At 38.9% G+C, this 22,948-nt stretch overlaps 1 protein-coding gene across 2 annotated transcripts; it reads left to right on the top strand.

Moving 5' to 3' along the window:
* The first annotated feature begins 450 nt into the window (after positions 1 to 450).
* Positions 451 to 22,827, top strand: ppp1r12c (protein phosphatase 1, regulatory subunit 12C). Of its 2 annotated transcripts, none has more exons than XM_023279970.3 (20): positions 451 to 819; positions 2,713 to 2,887; positions 2,976 to 3,106; positions 3,412 to 3,530; positions 4,712 to 4,871; positions 5,015 to 5,159; positions 5,261 to 5,335; positions 5,449 to 5,528; positions 6,529 to 6,641; positions 6,730 to 6,797; positions 7,747 to 7,880; positions 9,839 to 9,926; positions 10,910 to 11,027; positions 15,306 to 15,418; positions 17,472 to 17,524; positions 18,460 to 18,499; positions 18,747 to 18,851; positions 19,852 to 19,902; positions 20,212 to 20,262; positions 21,650 to 22,827. In XM_023279970.3, the coding sequence occupies exons 1-20, from the start codon at positions 611 to 613 to the stop codon at positions 21,734 to 21,736; spliced, it is 2,115 nt and encodes a 704-aa protein (XP_023135738.2). In that variant the 5' UTR covers positions 451 to 610; the 3' UTR covers positions 21,737 to 22,827. The 2 variants fall into 2 exon arrangements, with proteins under 2 accessions (XP_023135738.2, XP_023135737.2); XM_023279969.3 differs by having other exon boundaries at positions 18,747 to 18,860.
* The last annotated feature ends 121 nt before the right edge of the window (positions 22,828 to 22,948 follow it).

Raw genomic sequence — 22,948 nt, 5'->3', positions numbered from 1 at the left:
TGACTGTCTATGCAACATTAACAAACAGCTTGGAGGCAGTAGTTTCTTTTCTTAATGCACTGTAAAACTGTTCAGTTGTCAAGCATATACACTGGATTGATTTCAATAACTTTAATGAACTAGAAATGTGTATCTCGGAAAATAGTGTTGAGTGGTGACTCAGCACCAGAAGACACTGAAAATGAAAACTCTCTGATCACTTTAACGATTATTAAACTTTAATAAAGACAAGACATATGCATAAAGGCTGCCTGGTTAGACAGTCACCATCCTGTTCCAGCTACTGGGTGTTATTTAAACATAAAGCTGAGTTTCAGAGAGCACAATGGCAGGAGGTGCAGTCGTTAGTGTTTGTCAGTGCTCAGATCTATTTTTGCATTTCCTCTGAGGCTCCACTACAAAACAGCGACAGTGACGTCACGCAGGCAGGCCCGCACAGCTCTGCGCGCTCCCGTTGTCCGCGGACACGAGCCGCGGCTCCGTACACATCCAGAGAAGAGAGCAGCTGAAGCGACAACCAGGAAGTGAAAACACACATGGAGGGTGTGTCTGCCACTACCTCTGTGCATTTTAGTTTTCAAAGCACTGTCCTCCGCGGATAGATTGATAAATGGGGGACTCGGCGAGGACCAAGCGGCGGGAGCAGCTGAAGCGGTGGGCCGGCTCTTGCACCGACAAATCGTCCGACGTTCCCAGGCGGAGGCGGCGGGGCGACGCCGGGGACGGAGAAGGGGAGCCCGAGGCCGAGCTCTGCAACCCGCCGAAGGAGCAACCAGTGTGTTTGGACAGAGATGAGTCCAGCCCCGGACTTAGACGACGGTACGGAGACCCCAGAATTAAATTAACGGCCGGCTAACAGCCCGCTAGCTTAGCTTAAACATCCGACGGTATGCTAATGGGGGAGGAAGGCTGTGCGGGGGTTTGGGCTGTGGGCGGAGAAAATAATAGAAACACCTCACACAGCTCAACACAATCCAGCTGCTAAATAGCAATACTACTTTAATGTTCATTTTTGCTGTTGGTGGTCATTTGAGAGGCTGGAGTTTGCTGTATGTGTTAGCTAGCTAGCTAGCTCGCAAAGTGCTTTAGTTTGGTTTAATGAAGGTCTTCATGTCCAACATTTTGACCACTGTTGTTCTATGCTGAGACAAATGACTTCTTTTCTACTATACGTTTCATTATTTTTGCCTGAATAAGTATTATTCAATAATACAAGCAATGAGCATCGCTTTTAAACCGAAACATGCCCCATCTACTAATTTGTGTACAATTTAAAGGTTCCATATCGTAAAGATCTGTTTATATTGTCTTTTGTATGTCATGGAGGTGTAAAATAAAACCTATGAGAATATGAAGATGCTTACTACTACTACTGCTACTATTTTCCCACCCCCATCCCCAACTACATATCCTTCAAGCTTTACAAGCCAGTAAGAATTTTGTATAGTTTCTTAGTAGAACCTGTGCAACCAGTAGCTGTCACACTAAAGCAAATGCTGTCTCTCCTTGCTTCCAGGTGAACTATTCAGATTAAGCAGCTGCCTCTCAATCCACCTGGTTTATTTACTTTCTACAGCTGCTTCTGCTAACTCTAAAATGTCTGAACCAACAGCAAAACTCACCAGATGTTCTGCTCTTGGCTCCGAGAGTGAACACAAGAGTCTTCATGTATTCCCAGCATCTGAGAAGCTGAGCATCCAGTGGAATATTTTATGTTTGATGATAATGTTACCACAGTAATGGGAAAATCCTTAGTGTTGGCGCATTGTGCAGCAAAAATGGCTAACATTGGCTTTGGTGGTATGGCCACAGGTCCGACCTCTGCGGAAACTGTAATGCTGAGATGGTGGAAACTCTAATTTAAACTAGTGAAGAAAGACTGGATTCGTTACCGTGTTTTCATGTCTCATGTTGTGCTTCAGTTCAACTTAAACTCAGCTGCTGTTTACATCTGTTTGCTTCTCTCCTGCTCTCTATGCTCATATATACTGCATTTTGATACAGCCAAATGATTTACATATTTTTCTGTTGTCAGACACCAGAATAAGTATGAAATAGTGATTGAAATCCAGCCCATTCAGACTACATATAAACCAGCAGTCACTTCGGAGCCATTTCCAAGCTGCTGCTGTGGAGCTAAAATACTGATCTTATAGTGTCGTCTGACAAATTCACCAAACATGCTGGCTTGCATGCTGCGAAATAAAACAGCATGTAGTAGGACATTTGAGTATTTCTGACATATTACATTTCACATACTGTGGATTTGGAAATACTAAATCTCTTTCTGGTGTACTTGAAAGTATATAAGTAACTGAACACAGCCAGAGCCTTCTTTGTGAAGGGCACCCACACAGACTGAAATAATCAGCTGGTGAAGCACAAAACTTGCTTTATTTTTACTATTTAACAATCTCATGTACCTGGGTCACCCATCTGGGTCTGCGAGGGTCCACACAGGCCTTCCACATGCAGATACACGAAGACTCTTGTGTTCACTCTTGCAGCCAACAATAGAAAATTTGGTGAACTTTGCTAATGTCTGAGACATTTTAAAATTACCAGAAGCAGCCCTCATGAGAAAATAATGATGGACCTCCTGACAGTTTTATCAAACCGGCGACTCTTCCTACAGGGAAGGTGCAACTGGGTTTTCATTGGCCAATTAGCTACAACAGAAGTGACGTGGCAGCTTGTATCCTCTGTCTCCAGGAAAAGGGTGAGGTTTGACAGCGCTGCAGAGTTCCTGGCCGCCTGTGCCAGTGGCGACACAGAGGAGGCCCAGGTGATGCTGGAGGAGGCCAAAGACACCAAACGGAGGAATGACGATGATGAGGCCGATATTATTAACTGCTCCAATGCTGACGGAATCACAGCTCTGCACCAGGTGAGGCAGTCTCTCCTCTGGAGGTTTCACTGAAGTTAATGCTTGATAAATAATACATACTGTTGTATTTATTATTTTTTTTACACAGGCGTGCATAGATGGCAGCATGGAGATGGTGACCTTCCTTTTGGAGCGTGGTGCCAGCGTGAACCAGGTGGACAGTGAGGGATGGACGCCACTGCATGTCGCTGCCTCCTGTGGCTACCCTGACATTGCAGAGTGTGTAGTACTCATCTCAACATTCAGCAGAATACAGCAGCATTACAGCTGTGCATAACAGTACTGTTTGCCACTGTGGGGACGTCAGAGTGCAGCGTGGGTGCCAGAGTGTTTCTGCATTCAACAATGCTAACATTGTTGTCGTGTTTGGCAGCACAACAAGTCAGCTAAAGCATGAGTGGGCTGGTGTGGCACACAAATGCATGCAGCTCATACGATTTAACAATGATGTATTTTCTTTCTCTATAGTTTCTTGTTCCTTGTCAGTGGTATTCAGATTGAATATATCTGTTTGTTTTTGTCAGTTTCCTTTTGCAGCAGGGAGCATCTCTTTCTGCTGTGAACTGTGATGGTGATGTTCCTCTGGACATTGCTCTGGATGAGACGACGGAGTCCCTCCTTCAGGATTACACTCAGAGACAGGGTGAGGGATGCTCTTTCACAACAGTATATCACATCATTTGTTTGTGTGCAGTTAGGACTATTTGTTTGTGTTTTATTTCTGTATATTCTCTGGTAAATTTACTCCGTGAAGCTGTTTCTGGACATTATTTGTTCCTGTCTCATTTTTACTCACTGTGGGCTTATTTGTTACTGCAACATAAAATCCTGCACCTCTATGGAAACAGTACAACAAGAAAAATTAGTGGCTCTGCATACAATAAATATTTAACTATTTACATTTTCATTTTGTTTCCATACTTACCTCCTATCTGCTCTGTATAAACACAGCCTGCAGTTCAGCCAAAAAGTTCCTGAATTTTTGTCCCAGAACAGTCGGTCCCAACTGATAATAATTTCTTGGCTGTACCAAGGATTGCATAATTTTTTAGTTACTTACAGAGTATGGCTGTTGCAGACAGTTTATTTTTGACCATTTGTTAAATGAGACTTCTAGAATGAAGTAATTTTGATGAAATACGATTTTAAACTTAGGCGTCATTAAGTTTTCCAGTGGAACAGCACGGACAGACGGTGGTTGTATGACAAATGTCCTGGTCCTCCCCCTCTAGAAGCCAATCGTAGCAACCAAACCAGACAACTTTCGCTGATTGTGTTGTTGGACTTGTGCAAGTGTAGTGTCGGAAACTGTTTGCATGTGTAGCGGAAATTTAACCTGTGGGCAAAAACACTTTTGAACTTTATTTTGTGGCAATGTCACCAAATATTTTAGCTGTTTTTTTAATGAAATTTGTCAAATGATTCTTTACATGCTATTTTTATGTCCCATAGAGCATTTAAATTGTAGTTATGGCTCAGTCACCATTCATTTTGAAAGATGACCCCATCTTGCTCTCCCTAAATACCTGTTCTGGGGTGTTAACAGGATACCTTGAGGGGCTTTTGACTATATCCGGCGTAAAATATTTGGTATGTGGATTTCTTTGAAATGTTTATGCCTGTGTCAAGTAGCGATACTGGTCCACACCTTAGGACAAGCTTTCCTGGAAGGCATTCAATGTATTGCACTTGGTTTTGCATAAAGTGACAGAAGTAGTTGTGTGAAGATTGTGGGATATAATACTTCTAAAAGGAACCATAATTAGCCAAACTGAATGCACCTCATGGTGTGGACACAGCTCAATATATTTTCTCTTCATCCAGGTGTGGACTTGGATGCAGCTAAGCGTGTAGAGGAGGAACAGATCATGACAGATGCCCGGACTTGGCTGACTGAAGGCCCACCTGCTGATGTTCAACACCCAAAAACTGGAGCCACCCCACTGCACGTAGCTGCAGCTAAAGGCTACCTAGAGGCCCTGAAGTAAACATTTCTGTCTTGTTCTGTGATCTATCTATGCTGTAAATCTAGAAACACTATTTTCTTTGAGGATTGAATAGCCAGAGAATAATTTTAGTTGTTTCACATTGTCTCAAAAAGTTGTGTCTGTCTCTTTGCTGATCCAGGATACTCTGTCAGTGTGGGCTGGATGTATCTGCTATAGACTTCGACGGCTGGACGCCTCTACACGCTGCAGCACACTGGGGCCAAGGCGAGGCCTGTCGCATTCTGGCTGAGCAGTTGTGCAATATGGAGGCTCGCAGCAATGCGGTGGGGACTGGATAATAAAGAATTTTGAAAATTTATTTCCGGGTGCTTTTAATCTGATGTTTAATTGTGTCGATTTCTTCTCCGTGGCATGAACTTTGCAGGGTCAGACACCATTTGATGTAGCTGATGAAAGCGTTGAAGAGCTCCTGGAGGAGTTATCCCAAAAACAAGCCAATGTATGAGATAGTTTATTTGCTGTTGTTGATTTACTTTATGTAATTGAAATATTATTATTAGTATTGTTGTTATTATTTTTGATTGCATCTCTGTTTGTCTTTTTCTGTTTCAGTGGCGTAATGAACGGTCCATATTGGATAGGCAAAACCAAGCTGGCCCCAATGCTGCGAATGCACAAAACAAGCGGCGGAGGTTAATATCATCTGTAACTTAAATAGAATATATATATATATATATATATATATATATATATATATATATATATATATATATATATATATATATATATATATATATATATATATATATATATATATATATATATATATATAAAAGAGGTGCTTGATAATCAACTCTCAGCCCAAAACAATTTCTGGACATTTATTTGATTGTATCACCTTGATTTTCACTTTAGCCCTGTGTCTCTATGGAAACAGCACAACCACGACTCTAAGTAGAGAAAGTCAATCATATATTGTGTACAGTATGAGTTATAATACTGTAAATTATATATTTAAAAAAAAAAAAACTAATGTTAAGTATCTCTGAAGACTATTTAGCAATATTGAAAAAAAAAAATGGAATTGGCATGTTAAACATTTTCCAAGTGTCCACGTAGTGGCTGTTCATACTACGGATATTGTACTACTTACATTTTAACCAGCTGTACAAATTAGGAAATTTTCACACTGTAAAAAAGTGTTTCACCATGCTGAATGTATCTTTCAACAACTTGCTCCTCTGTATAGCATTTTTGAGCCATACAGCATTTATTTATTACATTTTTGAATTTTTTACAGTACTCGTCCCCTATCTGCTCTTTGTAAACACAGTGCGCAGTTCAGCTGAAAATTCCTTGAATATTTTTCATGTGACTGTGGGACATGGCCGAGTCAGTCATAGTTTCACCATTGTGCTGAGGAGTGCAGAATTTTTTTTTTATTACATTAAATGTTTAAAGCAGGTATGAAATATCATGATTTTAAGCTTCAGTTTGGTTAGTTTTCCTCAAGCTGAAATTCACAGCAACAGTTCAAGAGCTGTTGGAAAGTTCTTTCTTCCTCTCATAAATGGTGTTATTTCAAACAGTAAAAAAGATAGCATGTTTTTAAACCTACTTGTGGGTTTTAGGTTAATGTGACCTAAAAAAGTCTCTTGAGGCCAACATCTGTTTCCATTTGTTTCCTCTTAGGAGCTCAGTTTGCAGGATGAGCAGTAAAGACAAGATGAACGTACAGGACCAGTCTAAAGAGAGGGGAGTTTCAGGAGGACTGGAGCTGAGTGAGGAGAAGGAGGGCAGCCCAGGTAAACTGGTTTGTCCATTAGTATTCATTTTACTGTAAGTCATTGTGCTGATTCCAAAGATTGCTGTTTCTCTTTTATTTTTCCCCAGAAAGCTCCACCGCATCCAGCCCAGACACTGAGAGTGTGACCACATCTACAGTCAGCCCTGCTGACAAGGTAAAAATACAGGAAATCACACAGTAGCTGTCTGTTTCAGAAAAGTGTTGCAATACACAGTATGATGCATGGTGTACAAAGCTGCATGACTAAATGTGATACATCAGCATCAGTATTGCAGAAGAGGTTAATGGTAGCCTCCTAAATAGGAAATGAAAAGTAATTTATTGCATATGGTAATATGTTGCACTGCTTCAAAATGGGCTGCACTACTGTTTCTTCCTGTTGTGCAAATGAGTGAAGTCTAAATCCTTGGAACTGGGCTCTTGCATCATCACTTGTAACCGATGTCTGTGCAGTTGTACTACGCCCCCACCACCAGCTCATCACTGCACAGATTCTGTTTGAACATGATGATGCCAGAGCCCATTTCCGAGATATTTTGGCTTCACTTTTGGGGAGATGTCATGATGTCCATCTTTATGTACGGTCTATGAGCATAACACACTGTGCGGCCAAAGAAGAATTTTCAAAAAGACGAATGGTGATATGCAATCACATAGGTTCAAGTCTGTGTCTTTATATTGCAAAAAATGTGCCTGTATTAATTTTTACTGCCATCCCATTAGATGTAGTGCCTTTGTGCAGCGTTACACTGCTCCTAGTGCTCCTGCCACGCTACTTAATCAAGCACCATCTGCAGTGAGCGCTGAATCTTCTCTACTGTGTCAGAACAGTGAATATATTCAACTTTATTTTAATTTTTGTTGTAGTAGTAACATGGATGGAGTGCAAATATTGTGCTGGTGTGTTAAAAGATTTTGCGTTTTTTCAGCTTGATAATGGAGCATCCAATTCGTGTCATGCCACAGTTCAGGTTGTTTGTGGACTATTCTCATTTCAGCCCAAAACACTAAATTTCAACAGTGTGCTGACATTAATTATGTTTTCCACTCTGACGACTGATTGCTGTTTGTTTGCCTTTTTCATTCTCTCTTACGTGGTCCAGACGCCAGAGGAGAAAGACGAGGAGGAGGACAAGGAGCAGGACAAAGCGAATCGCACTGCCAGAGTCCAACCGACTCCTCAGACAAGAGACATTGCAGCCGAGAGTCCCAATACTCCCAACGCTGACAGACGCAAGTACGAAACAACCAGAACACACAAAATACTCATGTTTCACCGCTACTTGTTTGCTTGACACTCATTTGCAGCTCTTTTTTTGCACTCGGGGGCTCCACTAGAGGTGCTCGTTATGTCAGACAGCCTGTTATGTAGACCCCCAGTTCATTGTCTGCCTGAACAAGCTATTTTAGCTGCTGTCTCTTAAAAAGCCCACTTTCTTCTGATTGGCCTGCTTCAGGAAGCCTGCACCCAGTTTCTTGTGAACTGTACCCTTGCGGTTGTATTGTGACTGAAACACATGAGAAATAGAAAAAGAATTGGTATGCCCCAGTACACAGTTTTTCAAAAACCAAAAATGTCAGCATGCTCTACTAAATCTGGTCGCATTTTGCAGCTTGCAATTCTGCGTGCTTTTCTGACCTTTCTGACCTACAGTCCTGTGCACAGCAGAACATACATCATGGTGTCTCGTGAGCATCAACAAACTTGAGCTGCCCACAGTGCACTACAGACAGATATTTGCATTAACACAAGCATTAGGGACAATATTTTGATAAATATCTCCCAGTTCTATGCATACTGGCTGCAATATTCTGCACTTGTAAGGGCATTGGCAATATGTACATAAAATATCAAATAAGAATTTTGAATGTCCAGAGCAGTCTAAAGCCTGAAGTTTTTATCAAACTGGCTACTTTTTACATACTTTAGCCTCATTATTTGAAAATTTGATTACTTTTGGTGTAAGACGAAACCATACTAGGTCTCCTTGTGTAACAAGTTTGTGATTTTGAATTGCAAAATGTTAAATAGCCTTATAACTATTGATGACTATTCCATGATGGAATTCTTAAAACACAGACAATGCTTGTACATGTAGAGGTGGATTGCAACCCATGTGTAGTGGCACAAACAGCCTCCTTCAGAATGTAATCCACAGTACGCAGTTGGCCGCACACTATTTGACTGATGTTGCGGTATTTTGTTTTTCTGCAGCTTAGTAAACGTAACATGGGTAGAATTTAATAGTTGTAAGATGCAGTCTGTGGCCAGCAGTAGCCTTTAACGTGTTTACCACATCTTCTGGATGTCGAGGCCACAAGCAGCTTCGCTCATCTCTGTTATGATGGTCTTACTTGTGTGATTATTTTGGTAAAATACGCTTTGAAAACTGTGTCTTTTCAGTTATTTGTCCTTGTGACAACTCAGTTTTCATGCAGCTGTGTGGTGGCAACTTCAGAAAAATAGGTGTGTGATTTTGTTACATACCGCTCATCAAGTGACCGAATAATGTTTTAAACCTCTCTTTGGTAACCTAATTGGTTGTCTTTCGTAAGGTGAAAAGTTAATGCATCAGTAATTTCCTGGAACATGGTGTAACACTGGAAAAGGCGTCTAAAATTTGTTTATTGCTATTTTTTTGCTTTTTTCATTCAGATTAAGAGCTCTTTGGTGCTGATTTAAATGATTGAACAAATCAGTCATGTTTATTTGGTGTAGTGCCAACGGCTGTTAGACACTGCTAACAGAGAGCCTGTTTTTGGGCAACATTTTACTTTCTGTAGCCGAAATATTTCTATACTTCTGACATTACGTTTCATTTCTAACGCAATCTTCCTCTTCAGTGTTTCTCTCCTGTTTTTCACTCATTTTGTTGTGCACATGTGGAACCTGCATGTCTACAAACTCAGTGTTTGTCACCGAGATTGAGAGCTGCGTGAGTTTTCTTCCTGTTTTAAGCATCAAAAAAAGCTTGTTGGGACTTCTTAAGTTTATTACGTTGTGACCTTTGTGGTCGTCACACTGTCAATGCTGGAACAATATATCGTGCAGCCATAGAATGCAGTTTATCGGTTTCCTGCTTAGGTGTTTGCAATCCTCTTGCATCTAGGTTTTATGATTTCAGACAGATGTATGATGAAAATGCATATGATATAAACGTGATAAATAATTTGTGAGTGTTTTTGTGTTTCTAGATTCCAGGCTCCAGTTCGAGATGAAGAGTCGGAGTCTCAGAGGAAAGCTCGCTCTCGGCTAATGCGCCAGTCTCGACGCTCCACACAGGTACCGCAAACTAGATATAAGATAAAAAGAACTAGATTTAAGATAAGATACACTTTACTAATTGATTGAATTAAGAACTGCCTGAGTCTTTTTGTGTCAAGTAGCAAAAACAGGTCATGATGTAAAATCACTAGGACACTCTTTTTTTATTACAGTGCCAGCATGCAGTATGTATTCAGACCAAGATAAGAGTTTTGGTTTTTGTATCACAAATGTATTTATTTAGTTCAGACAGTCATACTTGTTGCATTTTATCTTATCATAATATTTTGATATTAGCCTGAAGAATGCATTGTATCTGAAGCATACCGGTGGTGACCAGGAGGCTGGCTGACAGTTAAAGCAAGTTTCTGCTTGTTGAAGAGGTGTTTTAAGAAATTAATCCTTTTCGTTTTCTGCGCTGGTGAAGGTTTTATCACACTTACATAGTTAGACACAAAAGAGAGGTTGCATGAATGACCCTAAGTTAAGCCAAAACAATTTTTCCTGCGCTAATGTTATCACTTCATGCTTTTTTCCCAAGTATTAGTAAAGAAAGGGAGTCGTCTAAAGTTAATGCCTTTTTACAGTTATTTATACTTTATTTAGTTTTGTTGAGTGACAAGGACCATGCATTAATTATAACTGTAAATATTTTTTTTCCTGCATTTTATAGTCAAGAGTTCACAACCACATTACTTGAAACAAAAGTGGTCACTGTTTACCTGTATTGACTTAACAATCTCTGTAGTGTTTGCACTATAGATGTTGTGGATAATTAAGCACTTGAGCAAACAGAGTAGCACGTTATGATTTTGAAAGGCAACAACCTGCCCGAACAGGGCTTGGAATCGTTTCCTGGGTAATCACGTGGTTAAACTTGGTATTCCAGGTAACTTTAACAGCTGCATACCTGAGGTTCAAATGTTTAGCTGCGTGGAAAGGCGACATATTTTCAGCAAGCGTGCTTAACGCCTCTGTTTTTTCTTTGGTCTGTGCTGCAGGGTGTGACTCTGACTGACCTAAAGGAAGCAGAGAAGAGTGTGGCAAAGACTGCTGATCCTCCAGCTCGAAACATCCAACCTGTCAGCCCCATCGTCACTGTGACGCCGGCTGAAAGAGGTAAATGTGGACAAAACATTACTAAATTGACCTTAGTTCTCAGCTGTGTCCAAAATCATCCACTCATTCCCTCCTCCCTTCCTGTGGCTGTGCTATATAGTGAACTATGTAGGGAGCTCCTCTGCAAAAATACCACATTCAGACACTACTTGAGTCTCAGCGCTATTAATTACGTCACTGCTACCGCTCAATTAAAACGTGTCAGATAGATGCTGCCCATTGGTTGTTAACCGGGTGACATTTTTGTGATGAATTCATATTATAATAGACGTGTTTTCCAAAATGAATAATTTAAAATTATTTATTTACTTTGTTTGTGCTGTAATACGTCACTTTGTTTCCATTAAACATATTGATAGGAAGTTTTAAATTGAATATTTTTGTGCCATAACTCATGGATTTGTTTCATGCATGTTGTAATTTTGACAAACTACACGTACTGAAAAGATATATTCTGTAGACAATATGTCTTAACACAATAAGATACGTCAACGCAATAAAATACATCTTAACATAAAATATGTCCGAATGGTGTAAAATATGTCTTGACGGTATAAAATACATCTTAACACATTTTAATATACATTGTAACACTATAAAATACATGTTAACACAATAAAATACATCATAACACGATAAAATAGTCATCAGAAATCTGTGAAAATCCCACCTGTCCACAGTTGACTCTCTTGACCATCTGATGTTCTCCTTTGATGCAGTGCATCATGATACATCTTGCTGATTAGTGACCATTGACTGTACACTACTTTCACAGTGAATTGTGGGATACTTTGCACTATATAATGTGTAACACTGGTAATTTAACATTCAGACAGAACTATAAAATGGCAAGCTCACTATATAGTGTGTAGACTCATTTTGGACTCGACTATGTTTGTAAACAAGTCTCTGAATAATTTGATTGGTCATTTTTACCATTAAAGGGCTGTGTGTAGATTTTAGTGGCATCCGGGTGTGTGGTTGCAGATTCCAGCTGCCACAATTAGTTAGCTCAACTGATGATGTAGACACTGAAAATGCATCGATTTCAATATTTTTAAGAGTTGCCTGTTTTTTGTAACAGTTTTAAATGTTGTTCAGTTCGGCTCATTGTACAAATTTCTATAAAGACAAAGCTTCAAAAGTCTGGGAGAAGTTCAAATTACACTGGTCTACAAGCAAAATGCTTCCTGGATAAGAGTAGTGAAATTTTACTAACTTTTGGTCACTTTTAAAGAAAAAATAAGTCAGAAGTGCCAATTAGCTATAGTTTTCAAGATACAGTATTAGGTCAAATTGTGAAATTTCTTGAAAATTAATGAGAAATCGAGTCCCATTTCAAATGGGAATATATTTGTCTGAGACATAATCGATTTAAAACAGTGATTCCAAACAAGAATACTATCATGTTGAATAGAAATTTGATTGAGCATCATGTATTTGACACATTACTTGCAGAAAACCTGTGTCTTGAAAGTTAAGGTAATGTATTAATGTAGAGATATTTCTTGATCAGTAGCACGAGTTGACCTGTGGATTATAATTCCCATGCAGCCGTTTTCATAACTGAAAAGTTGCCAGGACCTGATATTTCTATGGAACTCTTGTGTTTTTTAACTCTGGAAGCAGATATGCCTCGAAACTGTGTAAACAATGCAGATAATTTCTGTTATATTTGTGGTGAGGTAACCTTTGCATCACAAAAGCAGACTCTAACAGCAATGGTGAGAAAAGCATACCATCTTTATTTTGGATGCAAAATAGGTGACCAGGACAAAAGCTGGGCCCCACATTATTGCTGTAACACATGTGCATCAAATCTACGCCAGTGGCTCAACAAGAAAAGAAAATCTCTGCCTTTTGCAGTTCCAATGATTTGACGTGAACCAACAGATCACACTACTGATTGTTATTTTTGTATGGTACCCCCAGTTGCAAGTGGTATTTCCAGAAAGAAAAAATGGACAGTGCAATATCCTAATATTCCATCAGCTCTTCGCCCTGTGCCTCATGGAGAAGACCTACCAGTTCCTGATGCACCAGAATTTTACTCCTTGGACACTGATGATGACCAAGATGATGATCAGGATGCAGCTAGTCCTGAGCCATCAACATCAGCTGATCCAGACTTCAGGCTGTCACATTCCTCTCCTGAACCACACCTTATATCTCAGAGTGAACTGAATGCCTAAGAGTAAAGCAGAGCTGTTGGGCTCCAGGCTGCAACAATGGAATCTCCTGGAGAGTGATGTCAGGATCTCTAGCTTTCGTGATCGCCAAAAAGGTCTGGTTGAGTTTTTTCTGATGGAAGGTGATCTGGTTTACTGCAGCGATATCAATGACTTGATGACAGCGCTTAGCATCACTCATGATCCAGATGAATGGAGACTGTTTATCGATTCATCCAAAACAAGGCTTAAAGCAGTTTTACTCCACAATGGAAATGTTTTGCCATCCATTCCAGTTGGTCATGCCGTTCATATGAAGGAAACATATGAAAATATGAAACAGCTCTTAAGGTGTATAAAGTATGAGCAACATCAGTGGCAGATTTGCGGTGATTTGAAAGTGGTTGCACTCGTACTTGGGCTACAGGGTGGATATACAAAGTACTGCTGTTTTCTATGTGAACGTGACAGCCGAGCCAGGGAATCTCACTATGTTAGGAAAGACTGGCCGCTACGACAGTCCTTGGAGCCAGGAAAGAAAAATGTCCAACACTCACCCCTTGTTGATCCCCAGCATTTGTGCAATAAAACTTTAACATTAAGTATCTTGAAAAGAGTAGCCAACTAAGACTTTTAATGTTTGTTTTTCACTTAATTGTATCAAATTACATAAGATTTAGCAAGTTTTATCTCTGAAGCAGAGACTTCCCAAAATTTTGTAGACCAGTGTTATCACAGAATGAAAAGATGGCTTGTACGTTGTGCCGTGTTTGGATGATAGAGCACAGCAACACCAAAGCCTGAAGAGAAAACTCACTTCACATCTGTTTACTTCTCTCCTGCTCTCAGTGCTCACATGTACTATTTTAATACAGCTGAATTCTCAATAAAGCTGTTCTTATTTACATATTTTTCTGTTGCTGTTGTCAGACAGTGGAACAACTATGGTATAGTGTGAACACAGCCTGCAGTTTAGTCTCTGTTTTTTTTTTACTGCAGTATAGCAGCAAAAAAAGATAGAACTCAAACATGTCTTCTGTGGAGTGTAACAAATTCTATTGGCACAAATCATAAAAACATGAAAACCTAAAGTTGAATTTCATTGATTATTGATTGTTACAAGAATTGAAAAACCAGGAATCAACATGTACAAGGTTTTTCTTTTAGTAAAAAATAATTGTAGTAAAAACAGTGACCCTACATCCTATAGATATTTTGCTGCTTACATTTTTATTTTGTCTCCTCTCTGCTCTGTGTAAAGACAGCCTGCAGTTCAAGTGAAAAGTCCTCGAATTTTTATCACTTGACTGTTGGTCACAGCTGAGTCTAATGGTTTCTTGATTGCACCAAGGTGTGCACATTGTTTTGCTTTTACAAAATCTAGTTATTGCAAATGGTTTACTTATGCCAAATTTTTAAAAAGAAACTTGTATAATTAAATGATTTTGTTAATATCATAATTTTAATGTTATCTAATGTTAAATCACACATGAGTGAATTTATTTTCATTTTTTAAAGTCACCTGCCTCAGCAGTCCAATATCATCATGATGTCTTTCTGGTCTTGTGGTCTGAGCGTCACATGTATTTACTGTAAGAACAAGTATACCAAATAATATATATGAAGCAGCTTTTGGGTGGAGTGCTCTTCAGAATAGGGTTTTAAAGGAAACGCGGTTTTCTCATTTCAGTTTACAGGCTAGTGCTTCTGAGTGATGAGTGTTCATTGCGGTTATTTTGAGTGGCTACCACATACTGAGTGGTTTCTCCTCTGACCTGTTTATCATAGTTTTAGTCCTCCCTCCCACACTCCACCCATGTTGGTTTTCTTCATTGGGGAACTGCACTATTTCCCCATCTGAGGTAAATTAGTACAGATAAGACGGCTTCTTTTTATCACACAAAGTTTAATTTGGAAGCTAATCTGTTTTATGCAGATATACTTAAAATAAAACCAAAACTCTCCAGCCACAATCTCTGGACAAGATATTATGTAATTTTCACTATTTTTTTAAAAAAAATCTTCTTGGCCATAATCTCATTACATTTTTGACTCGTTTTAAAGTCTTACAAACTACTGACTGTCCTGTGTCGACTTCCATGTGTTTCAGATACAGACCCGGTGAAGCCGTTGGAGTTGGAGGGGGATAAACGTCTGGGAGTGAGAGACAGACGACGAGGGAGGACGGAGAGACGATCCACCGGCATCATTCAGCTGGAAGAAGTAAGAGACATCACAAACATGGTGCAAACTCCACTGCTAATCACATGGGACGTTTTTGTCTAAACAGCCCCTAGGAGAAGTTCACTTTATAGCAGAAAACAAATACACTTGCTTTTTCATTTCTGCAGACAAATATAAGTACTGAAAGTAAGTGAGAGGGCAGCCTGACCAGTTCCTCTTTGTCATAATGTAACCGAAGGTGTGATGAGCAGTGTGTTTAAAAAAGCAGAACTCTGCAGCTGAAAGTCATAAGGATTGATGTTTCTTCTGAAATGTTTGTGACACTGAAATGCTTCAACATTGTGATGCAACGTGAGTTTATCCCTAATGACATGCATTTAAACTCTGCTTTAGAACTCGCAGAGCTTTTATTTCAACTCCAGTATGGATCCTAGATAATGCCAAATTTAATTACAGGAATTGTTTAAAATGACACTAAAGACATTATTTAAATTAATGGAGCAGCTTTAAAAACTGAGTCACAGATTTTTGTTTTTGCTCAGTGTAAACGATATGCAACTTTAGTAATTCATTAAACCACCTTGAGATTACAGATGACTTTACAGACAGGCCAAAAAAGGAGGATACTCTGAAGACCACTGAATGACAGACGGCTGGTCAAGCCAACGTAGAAGCAAAATTGGAGACGTACAGTTAAAAAATGTTGAAAACTTTACAAAATAGGTCAATATAACAAATACCACTGCATACAAATAAGATAATTAAATGAAATTGGGGGGGGGATTAAGCAGAATAAAAGTCCCATATTGTAAAATTCCTTGTTTGTGGTTTGTGTCTTAAAAATTTGCAAATGTAAAAAATAAGCTGAGAGAACAGTGATTTTTGCTTACCATTGCTCCCCTGCCATTCAGAATTCTCTTCAGTTTTTCTAATTAGAAACTGAAAAAGCAATAGTCTTTAATCTAAGTATTTGTATAATCCTGTCCCCTCACTGCTTCCAGGTGAACCATTCAGAATGAGCAACTACCTCATAGTCCACCAGATTTATTTACTCTGTAAGTTTGCTTATGTAAACTCCAAAATGTCTCAAAAACAAGCAAAGCACGACAAATGTTGGCTGCAAAAGTGAACGCAAGAGTTTTTATGCACTCCCAGTATCGTGGTTAGCAATCTGTTTTAAAGCTACAGACACTGAAATAACCCATTTAGAACAGAACTAAAACCAGGAGCTATACAGTCATCTGAGCAATCTTTAAAGTATTTTGAGCATAAAAATTGAGCTGAACGGAGACATTTGAGACTTTACTTAAATTGCTGAAAGAGGCACAAGATGAGACATTTAATAAAAAAAGATGGAAAAGATATGGTATATACAGATGCTGCTCAAAAAAATTATACATTGTAAAAAAAGTTTTGTTTTTCTGTAGTTTAATTGAAACAGGTACATTTTTATTTAAGCTTTATGGAGATGCTGATTTCTTTTTTCCTGCTATAAGCCATAATCATCAAAACTAAAGCAAAAAAAAAATGCTCACAATGTTTCACTTTACATTTAATAAATATGTTTACATTCAGCAAAAACATATTTTCTATAGGGTTAAACAATAACAGAACAGCTTTTTTTAAAGCTTTGTTGACATCTTTAGTAGCTTGTGATCTTTTTTGCACGTGTTGTTGCATAAAGCTGCATATCTTGCAGATCTTTGGAATAGTGTGAAACTGTCATGCTTCTCGAAAACTCAACCGTGACCCTCTAAGGGCGTTTAAGCAACCTCACAGTTTGTACATTAGCTAAATTATGTAATAATGTAAATGAATGTGTTTGCAGAAGTGTTACATTTTGCTTGATATTGTTAATAATAAACAAAAAAAACCCTAAAATGGCTCACCATAAGAAATGACAATATATAAATGAAATACATTTCTCATGTTATGTCATTTTGTTTCTTTCAAGCAATATCTTTATCCTTTGGGAATATTACATTTTTTTGTCTTATCTTTATGTGAATCTATCCACCACGTGTAAGACCTGTCAGAGGTTCTTGCAGATTCACCGTCTAACTCTGGACTTTTTTTTTTTTTTTTTTTTCAGAACGACGATGACGATGCTCAACTGGAAGAAACAAACAGTAACAACTCATCTTAGTGAGTCTCGCTGTTTTATTCTTGTTTATGTTAAGGCTGTAGTGACATAAAGGAAATCTTGGTCGAGTGAAATTGTACCAAACAACATATCTGCAAGTTACCTGTAGATGAACTACCTCAACCACTGAGTTCTTTCTACCTGCAGCCTTGTTAGCCCTAATTTATTTCCTAAATAAACATTAAAAGGTTGTATTTGCAGCATATTAATTTATTTTAAATTGTTTTTTTTTATACTGAAGCGCTGCACCTGCCTGTATTCATATGATTTCTGAAAATATATCAACTGAAGATCCAGCACAACAGCTATTGAGGAATAAAACAGAAAATTTAGCTGCTGTTTTTAGATGATCTGACCCGTTGGTTGATGAGCTGTGATACACAAAGTGCTGTTTGCAAAGTTTACACTCGACTTTTTAGTACAAAATACAGTCACACTGACGCCTTCATTGACATGGTGTCATTTAGTTTGTAGTTGACTCAGAGTAAACATTCAGTAAATAAGTTAGAGGCTAATTCAAAGTTGTGAAAACTTGGTGGTGTTTACAGGAAGTCTGTTCCTCCCAACGCCAAAAATAATGTGGTAATCCTTGAAGGCTGTTGATGCAGCAGTTTTTAGCTATGAAAGTAACACCTGAGATTGTCAACCGATAAAAGTTGTGCATTACTAAAGCCTGAGTTAACAGAGAAAGTTCATCACCACCTTTATATACCTGTTATCTGTGACTGAGGTTTTAGTTCTTGTCAGCCGACTTACACAAAGAAGCCTGAATCTGTCAAACCGGCTCCGTAGTACGGCTCTCTGGTTTGCAGTGAAGCTGCCAATAAATATGTGGTTGTACTTGTAAACCGTGTGTGTAAATGGCAGATTTATAGCCTTATGTTATGTAGAAGATTCCCCGTCTTGCTGTTTTTAAAATCTCTTGTCGTCTCTGCAGTGGCAGTGAACTGGGCGACTCGTCCGCTGACTACAGAACGGTACGTGTCCAACCCTCCTCACACATACCTGAAAAACACACCTGAGGGCTGCACTTGAAATATAGACTATCCAGGACAGGAATGACGCCTGACAAGCTCCTGAGAGAAACGGACAGAAAACCCCGGCAGGCTGAAACATCAACCACCTGCACACATGAAGCTTTTCTCCTCAGATACGATCTCCACAGTAGTTTAATGTTCAGGTTGTTGCACTCTGACAGTTTGTGTTGTGTGTGTTTTCCTCTAGCTGTACATCAAAGTACTGCAGGAGAACCTGGCGCTGAAGGACAAGCTGCAGGAAATGGAGCTGCTGCTCAGCCAAAACAAAGTGGAGCTGGAGAGACTCCGACAGGTTCGGCAGGTTTGCTGCTTCATCTGACCTTTAACTGTGTTTGTGTGTGACTTTATGAAAGACAGATGCTCTGCAGGCTCTGATATTTGTCTGAATCAGCCACAACAAACCGAGTTGTAACCACAGTTACATTTTTATGATTCACAACTTCCAAAAGCAACACAGCGTCAATCAGAGACTTCTCTTTCTTGTTATGTTGTGATTTATTGCTACTTATTAAATACTGTTGACATGGTTTGACTCTTGATTATCTCAATTATTTTCAAGCATGCTACCAATTAATCTGTCTTTGTTACGAGCAGTAATGAATGTATAAAAGAAAATAAGACAGGTCTTTTCAAAATAACACATTTTTTTCCCTTTTTAGAAATAGAGATTCATGTTTTATCTATAGTTTAATCCAAGCCCTTTCTGTTTGTTTTTTTGTCTCAAACATGTGTGATGACTGGCTCTATCCAGAAAATGTATCAAATTTATTCTTAAAATAGTTTAAATTGTTTCAGCAGATACTGTATTAAAAAAAACTAACCCTAACCCTGAAACTGAAAACTAACAAACTGTTAGTGGCTGCAATCAACAGTCACACGATGAAAATGTCACGTGAATGTTTACAGGTGAACTGAAGGCGGAGTTTCCACATAACAGAGCAAAATAAATCATAACTGATCAATAAAATAAATACAGCAGGACTCAACCGGTAAACAGAGAAGCAGGATGTTAGAAAATACATCCAGCATTCATCTTCCTACCATTGATTTACAAATATGTGTGGGGAAAAAAAAAAACTTGTTTGTAGAGGTAGTAAAAATGTAAATAGGTTACAATCTATAATATGTAGAGCAGCTTTGGTGTTTTCTAGGGTTGGTTACACGTGGGCAGAATTCAGTTTTTATTCAACAAATTATTGTTTCATTGCAGCTCTCTAAAGTCTCTAAAAATTATTTTTCTTTCTAGTTGTCTGTATAAAGTGATGATTGAATCCTGTTTCTATCTGTGGCAGAGTCAGGAGGGCAGCACGGAGCGACCGGCCCTGCTGGAGCTGGAGAGATTTGTAAGTTCGCTTTCTTTACCGGGTCTTTATCGTTTAGAAGTTTATTACTGCAAATGAAACAAAGCTTTTACATCCTGTTCTCGAGCTGCAACCCTGAAGCTGTGGATGCTTCTCTGAATTTACTGCAACCTTAAGAAGGTGTGATAACATTTCAGCCAGCTGAATGAGTGCATGCTAACAGCTCTGCAGGCTCTGCGGTGCATCAAGTCTGGCTGTCAGACAGCTAGTTGTCAGAACTTGTTCTCAGATGAACAGTTTTTTCTGTCTGGCAGCCGCAGTGTGTTTGATGATCACTGTATTGGTTTGCAGGAGAAGTTGGCCCTCCAGAGGAAAGCAGTGGAACTGGAAGATGAGCTGAAGGTAAAAGTGTTCCACACTCTGATCCCAAATGAGATTAAAATAGGAATAAATACAGAAAACTAAATAACAGCAACAGAACAACAAGATGCTCATAGCAAAATCTGTATGATGCCACTTGTGTGTTGCTGGACTTTAATACGTTCACTTATCAGGCTAAAGCTAAAACACCTGAAGGGTTTTTACTCTGTCTGTTGACTGCAACAAAATCGCAGCGCCTTTTCATTCTCTTCTTATTGCACTCACATGGCTTTTCTCACAGTGTCTTCAATATTTTCAACCAAATACTTTAGAAACTGACAAGGATTTGTTTAAAACATTTGCATGTATTTATGTAAAAATAGATAAATAAATTAGAATGATAAAAACTACTAATAGTGACAGCAATAAAAATAACTAGGAATGAAAAAGCATAAAAAATAGAAAAAGAGGTTTAAAATATTAATAAATAAAATCATTTAATAGAACAGAAGCTAGTTTAAAGCAACCTTTACATGTCTTTGTTTTCCATATATTCAAATGTCTTCAAATGTCTCACTGCCTTCGACTGTGGAAGGATTTCTGTGACCACTAAAATGACACAAGATTTTTATATCTAAGCTTTAGCTTAAATGTACGAACAAATGTCTGCAGCTCAAATCAGTTTCATTCGTTTCTAAAAGTTGAGACCTTTAACATCGATGACTTTGTTGGAATTTTAGTTAAATAAAATGTGGTTAAATAATTATGGTGTTTTCTAAAAAAAACATTTAAAAAGTCTCAATTATTCAATAAATGCAATAAATTCAGTTTAGAAATCTGATGAGGTGATAAAATTCACAGTAGAAGACCACATGCAGATTATTTTTCCAGTTAAACTCAGGACTCTTTTTTAAAAATGATATTTATTTAATCAGGCATATAATGATAAGTATATGAATTTTATTTCAAGCATCTGTTAAAACCACAGTTGGAACATGGTTAAAGACACCAATCAAACCCCTACCTGGAAACTGTTCCCCGTCTGCCATCACAGAGGATTGTTCAGCTATTTAAATGCACCACGAGGAGACGAAGACGATTTGAGAGGAGTTAGATTGACAAAACACAGGCTTCTCCTCGGGAAAGCCTTTTATATGGTGGCATGTCCGATCAGTGCAGCAGTTTTGAGAGTGTCAGTTTCATTTCACAGGTAATAGAGCTACGCCGTATCCCAGCAGCAACTTAAAACTGACGTTATAGAACAAAGGATTTCTCATTGGGTAGCTGCAGCTCGGAGGAGACAGCTCAGCATGATAAAAAGCACCCGTACAGCCACATGAATCCCAAATAAACCAGGTGTAAATGAACCAGAATGATCATTTTAACGTGTAAAAGCTATAAACACTGATGTTTGATGATGTGTCTGTAGGTTCTGGGGGACCTCAGAGCCGACAACCAGAGGCTCAAGGATGAAAACGCCGCCCTCATTCGAGTCATTAGTAAACTGTCAAGATGAACCTGGAGGGGAAAAAAACACACCTACACGGAGATGAAAAGTATTACAGGTTTTATCTTTTATTCCCCCAAGTCAGAAGACACAAACCAGGAAGAGAGACGGAGCATCAAACATCTGCACAACATCTGACAGCGACCAGAGCGACAGATTTCAGGGTTTATCGCCTGCGTTTGGGCCTTTTTATGTTTTGGCAGATCTACTGTATAACAAGCTGAAACTGCACCTCCTGTGGACCGGCGGGGACGATCCCGCTCACATCCACCTTTTTTATTAAGTTTTTATTGTTGTATTTTTTAAAAACTGGAATATTTTCATGTGTAAAAATCTGTATTAGGAGACTTAAAGCCATGCACAGCTCACAGTAATGTTCTAGATCGCTTCTGAAGGGGTGGAGATGTGAATTTAGGTAAACAAGCCAGTCAGGTGTGCGGGGTGGTTATTAGATAAAGGAGAAAGAAAGACTTAAATGTGCCAAAAAGCAGCCCCAGTTCTACACGCCCTTTGGGGAAAACTTCCAGCGGTCAGTGTTGTTTTCTCAGGATGGGTTGATGCTTTCTGTTTTGTTTTGTTTCTTTAGCTGGCTGCTGTGAAGGTGGACCAAATCTGCATGCTCCTTTCTCCCTGCTCCTCCGAATGTATATTTAATATGTATATTTATGTACGGGGGCACAGTGATGTAAAGGTGTAGCCTCTGTTGCACAAAGGGCGGAGAGTTCTTTTTTTTTTTTTTCTTTTTTGCCAGAAAATGTTACAAATGTGAGACCTTTGGGGAGGCTGTGGAGGACACATGATGCTCTGATTTTTAGTACTGTACATTAAGTAGAAACTTCACTTTCACACCATCTGACTGGATGAAAGCAGCAAGCCCTGAGCTAAGTATTCACCCTGTGACGGACGGCTGTTGTATTTTTGACAGACAGGCCAGATGGGTCAACCTCTGAATGTTTACTTCAGTTTTAAAAAGAATAGAAAAAGCATGTCAAATTGTATTTTGATGCCGTGCCTTTCGATAATACATTTGTAAGTAATATTTCTATTTTGCTTGGGCAGCATACATTGTTGAGTATAAAATACAGTCTGGGCATAAATGACTAAGGATCTGTGGCTTCTTTCTGTTTGACGTTTTATGGATCACGTTATCGACTTTTTAAGATTATTTAGATGTTGCCAGTACAAAGCCTGTCCACTAGAGAGCGCTGACACGTTTTAGCC

Source organism: Amphiprion ocellaris, chromosome 4 (assembly GCF_022539595.1).
Source record: "Amphiprion ocellaris isolate individual 3 ecotype Okinawa chromosome 4, ASM2253959v1, whole genome shotgun sequence".
In the NCBI taxonomy this organism is placed as follows: Eukaryota; Metazoa; Chordata; class Actinopteri; family Pomacentridae; genus Amphiprion; species Amphiprion ocellaris.
This window is presented reverse-complemented; position numbering and strand designations above follow the sequence as displayed.